Below are 9,381 nucleotides of genomic sequence, written 5' to 3' on the forward strand. Positions count from 1 at the left end.
GGTATTCTTTGGACATTGAGATGTTCCAGTTGATGGTTTGAACCACAGGTGTCAAACTCAAGGCCCGTGGGCCAGATCCGGCCCGCCACATCATTTCATGTGCAATGCTAATTATGACTTCAAGTTTCTGATTAAAATACCAAAATTCAGACATTTTAATTAAAATGAAACAATTAATATTAAAAAAAATGAACATAATAAAAATTAAAATATTTAAATTAAATAGCTCATCAAATTGATACAAAAATAATTCAAATTAAATACATGAAAAAAAACACAAAAACTTAAAAAAAGAATTTTTTTTGCTACCAATTTTGTACAGTTTTTTTTTTTTATCTGGCCTCTGATTTCAAGTCAAGACAATATTTAAAAATCATATTGTATGTAACATTTCTTTATTTTCAGTCATAACCCCCCTGCATTGGGCCCACCAAACAAAGGAAGACTGTTGCCATAGCCTCCGCAATAAAATCAACATGAGGCATATAATGCATGTCATATAGCAATATTATATACATTATATTAATTTTAGTAAAAACAACCACAATGATATGAAACCTATCTTACATATTCATCATAAAAAAAAATGTTCCAATACAAAAAATTAATATAAAAAGTGTGATGCCAAAGTGGTCAGAAGGTGTAATTTATGGTGCATTATGTGGACATAACAGAATTGATGTAATGTGATATTAGCTTTTCCCTTCAAAGTGGGAAAAAAAAGCCACATGGCGTGGGGGAGGAAGAAGTTTGTCAGTCCGTCCGTGGAGGAGGGCGGTGACAGCAGCCTGTCACTGATGCGGCTTCTATGCCTGGAGCAGGTACTTTGCAGCGGATGTTGATTATCGACCATTATCACAGTCACAGTACATGTCAAATTACGGGCTGACCTCATTGCATACTGCACATACCTGGCAACCCGAATGCGAGCGAATCACGCGGGGAGGATCTTCTTCCGGGTTCTACCGGCGTTCACCAGCAGCTTGTTGGACGTGGTTAATTATAATAATTTGTAATTAAATATAAATTCACGCAGATGCATGTATGTGGTATATATGACAAGTATACACATTTTATATTGGTTTTTAATATCCTTATGTTATCTTGCCGGGTGGGTCACACGCAACATCGTGGCGCTTTTTTCCCCACCAGTCCTTGCGCCAGGTGTTGTGTGCGAGGAGACTGTAGATGGCGCTGTTTCACCATCACCAAACCTTTTCTATATTTTCAACTCCAAACTCAATCAAAGTTTATATGGACAGACAGACAGAAAGCTTCAGTGTCATATACATTTATTATAAACATCCATTCCCCATTAACATAATTAGAAACGGAGGTTATTATTTTATTTTTAAATGAGCTGCCTGTGCATAGGTCTGCTGAAATTATATACCCCTTGAGCATTTTGGTTCACTCTTGGTCAAAGAATATATTTTCAATACAATGTAATTTGGTCCTTTACTGTAGTGCAAATGTATTAAAATACAAATTATTTTGTTATATCATTAAGATATGCAAGTAGACAGTGTAGGTCAGACTCCCTAACAACAAAAGCTGATTTTATCAAATATATATATTATTTCTGTTATTATTACCTTTTTATTGAGTGCATTAATTATTTGATTTAAACGTGTGTCACCGCTTATGTTAATTTCAATATTTGATTGTGGGGAGGTGCACTTTAACCCAGTCCAAAAACGTGGTGGGGTCTTGTAGTAAAGCAGTCAGTTTGCTTCTATTCACATATGCGGCCAAGCCCATGGCGGACAGCACAACGAGGGGCCATTTCACAGAGCTTTTGCCTTCGGCTCGGTCACACAGTCGGGTCTGCATGGGAAGGGCCACCCGGTCCCACTGAGTCAGGATGGCCAGACGAGCACCGGCCCATTTGCCGGGCCCCCGCAGACGGTACTGGTACGGGCTGACGGGGCCGAAGAGCAAGTTGAGGCCGAGCCTCGGGTCGGTCAGCAGCAGGCGGAGGATGTTGGGCCGCACGCCCATCGGTATAGCTATTTCATCCATGTAATTTGCGTAGTCCACTTGAATGGTGTGCCTCTGACTGCTAACGTACCTGAAATTGATATACAAATATCATAAGTGTTTATATAAAGGTACCTTGACTCACATGTTTAAAGGGAGTATGTGTAATTTTTCGCATGCGCCTGTGGGAGGTTTAAGGGCATTATGGTAAATGCAGCAATACACACCTCCTCCCGCTGTCCGTAGCTATAACCCAAATGGTGACCTCCGGAGGAGTGCCACTCCCCCATGTAATATCATTTAATGATAACTAGACCTACGATTATATTTAAAACTTAGTATTGGTCATTAAAACACATTTATTTGCAAGTCTTTTTAATTTATAATCGTTTAATTTATTCATTTTTAGTGAAAAACGGACTAAATCTTACATACTGTCACTTTAAGGTAATGTACATAAAAATAATCTAGTTGTCAAATTAACTCTAAACAAAATATTCCCTGTTTACTGCTGAAAAGGCTTAATACGTTTAGCTATCCCTTTGGAAAAAAAACCTAGGAAAGATCATTTCTTTTGTTTGGGCTGTTTTGGGGGCCCGGTACATGTCAATTTCTTGTCTTATGTTGTAATTTGTTAACGTCTAAAAAAATCTTTAAAAAGAGGCAGTTGGATTTTAAAGGAGAATCTGATCAAATCCGATGAATTGTTTGATCAACTAATTCCCGTACATACTGTTGTATTAGTTTGTTGGATGTGTGCCTAAAAGAGGCGTGGCTTAGTGAGTTACATTAAGACCTTGCGTCTGGTTGGCGGGTTACATTCCAGTGTGAGTGTCTGGTTGTGAGTTGTGGCCTACAACAGCCCTTTGCAAGTGTTCATATTTTAAATTTGTCTCCACATTGTCTTAAACTTTCACTTTCTGTAGGTGAAATGTGTCCTTGTACTTTTGTCTCATCATGGAGTTACCTGTCAGCCATGTTCTCCTCTTTACATTTGATGTCATCCAGCATGTCAGCCAACGGAGGAAGCTTGATGCAGCCTGGTGAGCCCAAAGTATGACATCATAAAATAGGTAAACGTTTACAGTGCGTGGTTTCAACGTAACATTTCATTTATGAAGCATGAGGTTATCTGAAAAACCGCCTGAAGTAAAAAAAAATATTTGCACTTTGTCACTTCTTCGCACTACACAATGTATTCCTACCTTTGAAGACTCTGGTGGCCCACCTGGCCTGCATCTCGGAGATGGGCATAATGGCTCCCAGAGGTTGCACCAGACCAATGATTGCCAGAGTGTGACGCTCAAGCTTCGGGGGGAACACGTATTTGTACAGAGATGCCTTGTTGTCAGACACGGTGATCACTTGCGGGGCCAGGAAAGGGAAGGAAAATCTGTAGCCCGTAGCGAAAACCTGAACACAAAATACAAGGTGCGTTTGTGCAAAAAATGATAAGATGAAGACATTGTGGATGACCTACCACCAGATCCACGTCGTCCACCTTGCTGTCGTCGTCAAACTCCACTGTGGAGCCTTTAAATCGGCGAATGTTGGGCTTCACTTGCACCGTCCCCGACAGAATGCGGTTGGGAAGCTCGTCGTTCACGGTGGGATGCTGGCTGAACAGCCTGATTTGTTAAGAACAAATTGCATGACGTCGGTACTCAAAATCACTCAGCTTCTTGCTTTAATGATGAAACTTGACAATTTCATGCTTTGTATACAAATAGTCTGGGGTTACGTGAAAGAACTTCAGGGTGAATGTGACATTTTACCAAGTGTATCATAACATCTAAATTGTGATAGGAACAGAACATTATTCTTTTCAAACTAAGAGCAAATCAATTGGAACGTGAAACAACTTATAGTTAAATTGTGTTATAAATGTATGCTTTTATTTGACATTTTATATGGATGCATATTGTAAATCAATTTGTTATACAATATATCTTCTGGCATTGCTTAATACGCATAGAGATACCACTATATATTTTAATTATAATATTAATCTGATTTGGATGGCACAAAACTTTTCATCCAAAAATGCTTTGCGCTGGTTTGAGGTTACCAGGGTGAAAAAAAATATATTTCAAACAGGGGGCAGGGACCACTCATTGGGTGTGAAATTGAACAACCATGTCTTTTTTTTTTTAATTGTGTGCTGATTTCTGAAAGTCTGTGTGTGTGAATGAGCCCTTCTGAAATTTGCCAGATTCTGGTCATTACAATCAGACAAATCTAGATATTTTCTGCAGGATATATTACTTCCCAGGTGATAACATTCATTACTGATTGTTGTATAAATGCTAAACACCATCATAAATTTTATGATGTATTATTGTTATTTGTATTTTAGAAGACGAGAATTCTCGTCCATGGCACTGAATGAGTTAATAGGATGATGCAGGCTATTTCACATCGGGGCTTTCAAAGCAGTAAAAATATTTCTGATAATTCCATTGACATTATGCTTTGTTTATGCTCTGGCACAGCATTTCCAAATCATGTCCTATCATTCAAAAACAATAAGCTTCTTGCACATGTAAATCAATGTACCTGTGCTTTGGCTTCAAGCTGTAGAGACTGTGATTAAACCTCTGGTTGAGTTGACTCTCCCCCAGATGGCAGGCAACCCTAAAGGGAAGAAAGTCCCGGAGCAGCAACATCGCTCTGCTGATATTCAAGTCCAGGGGCACCCCATTGTTCCCGACTCTATTGAGCACCCAAGCTCCCCTGCGGGTGCTCAGGTAAAGCTGAAAGGCAGGAGCAAAAAGTAACCAGAGCTATCAGAATATTCCATGATCTGTGATATTTGTGTGTGTGTATAAACTCTTAATCCAAAGCATACCACATCGTGTGCCTGCCTACCTGCTTGGTGACCCTGCTGAGCTCCACAGCAATGTCGCCTCCGGAATTCCCAATGCCAACCACCACTACCTTCTTGTCTCGCCAGTCCTCGGGCGTCTTGTAGTCGCGACTATGGAAATACTTTCCCGGGAACGTGTCCAGGCCTGACTCGAGCAAAACAACGTCCACCGTGAATCATTGATACGGCAATAAACACTTTGATCCCACAATATGCACGCACTAGAAATTTAAATGAGGTGAAGGTTGAAGATAAAAGTAGAACTCTGAGAGCTTGACCACAGGTTGCTTAAGGACTATGTACACAGCATGTCTAGGGTTTTACATTTTGTTTTTTTCCCAAATTAAAACGTTTTTGTTCCTAAAGCAAAAATGTCACGTGCCACCTCTCGTTACCTGTCATGTTAATGATTTATTTTGTGAACAGATCCCAAAAGAAGACACTTTAAGTAGAATATTTTTCTGTGGATGAATATTTATTAATATTTTTTTTAGAACAGGTCTTACAATTTGTTGATTGTTTTTTGTGCACAAATATTTATTAATGATGAAGTCAATTATTTAATTTTGTGAACAGAGCTCGACTGTAATCCCAAAAGAGGATCCGTTATGTTTAATATTTTTCTGTGAACACATATTTTTTTTTAAATAATTATTTATTTTTGAAAACAGGTTCAACACTTTATATAGACTATTTTTGTGCATAAATATTTATTAATAATTAACTTCTTTCTTTTTTTTTTTTTTTTTTTAAACAGATCTCTTCTATGATCCAAAATAGGACATTTCATGACAATTTTTTTTTGTGGACTAATACAAATGAAGTTTGAAATGATCTAAAGTTTAATAAATCAGACACTGATAGCATGTTTTAAATCTGTGTTTTTTTTTTTTTTATTTGTTTTTTTTTTTATATTAAAAGCAAAAAAACGACCCTAATGCTGACAAGACACTAACACCTGGATTTTGGCCTGTTTTACTGCTGCATCACCTTCTTTCTTCCACCCTCCTCTCTTGCTGTTTAAATTAACATGTGATAAAACACTTCAAACCTGGTACCTGGGAAGTCCTGGAGAGGCAAGTTGGGGTGGCAGTGATGTCCGATGCAGACCATCACAGCATCAAAGATATGTTTGCTCTTCTTGCCATCCTGGTTCTCCGTCTCCACGTCCCATTGGCCGGTACGGGAAAAGTCAGCCCTCTGCTTCACCTGCAGGACTTTAGTCTGAGAGCATAAAAAAAAAAGTTGGCAAGTTGCTTAGCCTTAGTGGAGGTCTTCGCAGATTGTCATTACACTGAATTTGTGCTTACATTGAAGCGTATGTGCTTGTGGAGCTTGAAGTGGTCAGCGTACATGCGGAAGTAATCCATGATGAGGGTGTTGTGCATGTAGTTGGGAAAGTGGGCCGGAATGGGGAAGTCGCTATAGCACATCATCTCCTTGGAGGTGTTGATGATCACAGAATGATAGATACTGGCTCGGTCCGGCTCTGGGTTCTCCTGCACCACACGTTAAAAAAAAAAAAAATAAAAAAAAAAAATATATATATATATATATATATATACATAGAAGAAACAAAGTGTCAATAGCAATTACACTGTTGAGTACCGTATAAAAGTAAAAATAATTTTGTGTGACAATCATCTAGAAGTAAAAACAAACATTTTTCATTAGTGTTGGGAAAGGCTTTTATGTTATCAAAATGTTGTTCCCGTAGCTTTGCTAGCAATGTGAACGGCATAATAGCTATGATAATACCGTTCTAATCTCTTATAAAAACATACAACATCAAAAGGACACGCTGTAAAATCATTCTGCCTCCGTGTTTTATCTACTCAAGTTGCTATCTTGCTATTTCTTAGCCAAACTGTTAGCAACTGTCCAACTGTTAGCATGTTGGCATTTGAGTTTCTTGTTTAAGAAAAGCACCTCATCACTGTACATAATGTAAAAGCCTTATCTGGTGCAACAAATGTAGGCATGTTCAGTCTGTTGATGATAGGATGTTTTAGTAAGCAGGTAATTATAATAATAATATTTTTTTTTTGCTCCGGTTTATATACCGATGTGGCTTATAGTCTGAAAAATTAGCTTTGTTTTCTTTGAGCCACCAAATGTTTAACATATATTTTCACAAATTAAACATGAAGACAAGTGTGGTCATAAAAGAAATGTTAGCTATTATTTGCCTCAATTTTTCAAGTAGAGCTACTTCATTTACAGTGTTTATAAAGCCTTATTTTTGGCAATTCTATTTAATCCTTTAATAAACTAAATAAAATGTACGCTCCTTCATGTAAATCTGCCTTTCTGGTCGCAGATGTCCTTGTTTTATTTCCACCTTATGAAATCTCTTCAATCAACCGCGGTTGTCTTTATCCATTAGAGTTTGTATTTCATGACTTTTCAGACCTTCCTCCAACCCACCTTGAACCTCCACAGTCCACCGATGTCATCGCTGCTCTCAAAACAGACTGGCTCCAGACCCTCGTCCAGGCAGCACTTGATGCAAGCCAGGCCCGAGCTACCACCTCCGATCACAGCCACACGACGAGGCATACTGAAGCTGTGTGTGTTTGAATGCAGAAAGTGTGTCAAAAACTTGCAGAAACAGCATTGCAGTCATCAAAGTTTTTTTTTTTTTTTTTTTTTTGGGAGGGGGGTATTCATCATCACATTTAGACACATTTGTATTCTGTAAATCTGTAATAACAATGTTGCAACGTGTGTGACTCACTTGTTTCTTTACATTTTTTATTCAGTTTTAACATTTGACATGGGTGCAAAATCATTTTGATCATTTTATAGCAATACAGGAAGCAATTATGTGCAAACATTTAATTACTTTAGTCTATATTTGAGTTAGTTTTTCATATATGTGCTTTTGTTGAGTAAAGTTTTTTTTTCCGTAACACTATTGTGCAGGCTAATCCTTTGTCAATCTGACGTTCAACCCCTGCAGGCGACGACACGAAGCAAAAAGACATGAGCACAAAGTTAAATACAAACTTTGTGCAGTTTTGTGTGCCCTTTACTTTCATTTGATAGTCATCAAAACGGAGTATGATTCTTTTAACTTTTGCACATTTCGGAGCTGTACATTCTTTTAATTCAATAAAAGAATTACTGTTAATCTGCATGTTTGGCTCATTTTTAAACAAAGAGCGTGCTACAACTTGTGTACAATCTGCTACTTTGCCGAACACTGCCCAGCAACAAATGTGCTCTTTAAAGCGATGTGCATGTGTTCTTTACAACGAATCCCCACGCAAAAAGAAGCGTTCAAAGACTATCTTGCTCTACGTGAGACATGCACGTACCCCACGCATACTTCTATGAGTTAATCAGTAGCGGGTAGCACCTAATCTAGGACGCAGACTTCAGAAACACCCTTCAGACAACAACAAAACACTCGCGAGTCTGAAAACTGTAATCGCCAACCGTCCAAACTGCAAGTGAACGCAGCAAATTTGCGTCAACTTGTTTTCTTTTGAAGATTCGAGAAGTGCGACAGAAGATGACGCGACAGGAAAAATAGTCTTACCCGCTTTGCACTCAAGATGAAGGGAGTGACTTGTAGTTGTGTTGTCGTCTGCTCGTAGCGATGTTTGGAAGTGGGCGGAGTGTTGGAGTCTCCCGCGCCCGACTTTGACCCCTGAACTCATCAAGGCAGCGTGATCTAGTGATCTGCTGGAAAAACAAACAAGGAGGTCTCGCCCCGACCACACTGGGTTCACTTATATAATAGATCTAACCCTCTCCCAACAAAATAACTTTTTTTTTAAATAGAATACAATAAAAAAGTTGAACCTTTCGAATGCAAAAAGTCAAGTGTCAATGGAGCATTTATGAAAACAATATACTGAACTAATAACTGGATAAACACATTGTTTCCTCAATATGGTGTTATGGTATTCAAACCCTAACCCCAAATCAACATTTTGTTTGCTGATTAACCGTACAAATGGGTGTCTACTAACGCAGTCGGTATCTGGTTATTTGCAAATTTTTGTGCATGTTTTGAGGAACGTTTGAATTTGGGTCAAAAACCAACCATGTGGCGCCATCTTCAGTTCAAACACTAGTACAAACACAAATTGGATGTTCGCCCGTATTGACTGCTGACGTTATTTTAGCGATACTGATGTAGCAGCTGTCTCATGCACATATTCTTAGCGAGTTGGAATATCAGTGCAGTGTAACACTTAAAATTACAATAAAAACTAATACTGCAATGTAACTACTGCTGAAATGCACAGCTAGACCATTGCACAACCCTAGCAAATCCAAATTCCTTCCGATGCCCTTTGTGCAGCTGTTTTCAAATATGAACGAGGGGTGGTTCATTAAAAATGAGACAAAAAAAAGCATCAGTTGCTCCTGGTTTATTTTATTATATGTAGGTCCAAATATTAGTTATCTTCCCCTCCCCTTTGTCTTCAGTACAGACTGAGCCACAAGGAAGAAAGGATCATAAATATAACTGGAGGTGATAGATATAGCTCGAGTATTAAAAAAAAAATGGTAATGCGTAA

At 38.4% G+C, this 9,381-nt stretch overlaps 1 protein-coding gene across 1 annotated transcript; it reads right to left on the reverse strand.

Moving 5' to 3' along the window:
* Positions 1–1,275: 1,275 nt before the first annotated feature.
* Positions 1,276–8,518, reverse strand: LOC148416842 (flavin-containing monooxygenase 5-like). The gene is made up of 10 exons (XM_088424969.1): positions 8,391–8,518; positions 7,274–7,412; positions 6,157–6,345; positions 5,905–6,070; positions 4,849–4,991; positions 4,537–4,733; positions 3,461–3,608; positions 3,186–3,393; positions 2,948–3,020; positions 1,276–2,071 (listed from the first exon to the last, which is right to left on the reverse strand). The coding sequence occupies exons 2-10, from the start codon at positions 7,403–7,405 to the stop codon at positions 1,654–1,656; spliced, it is 1,674 nt and encodes a 557-aa protein (XP_088281095.1). The 5' UTR covers positions 7,406–7,412; positions 8,391–8,518; the 3' UTR covers positions 1,276–1,653.
* Positions 8,519–9,381: the final 863 nt, after the last annotated feature.

The sequence above is a fragment of the Hippichthys cyanospilos genome, chromosome 10 (genome assembly GCF_059441005.1).
Source record: "Hippichthys cyanospilos isolate Australia breed blue-spotted pipefish chromosome 10, RoL_Hcya_1.0, whole genome shotgun sequence".
In the NCBI taxonomy this organism is placed as follows: Eukaryota; Metazoa; Chordata; class Actinopteri; order Syngnathiformes; family Syngnathidae; genus Hippichthys; species Hippichthys cyanospilos.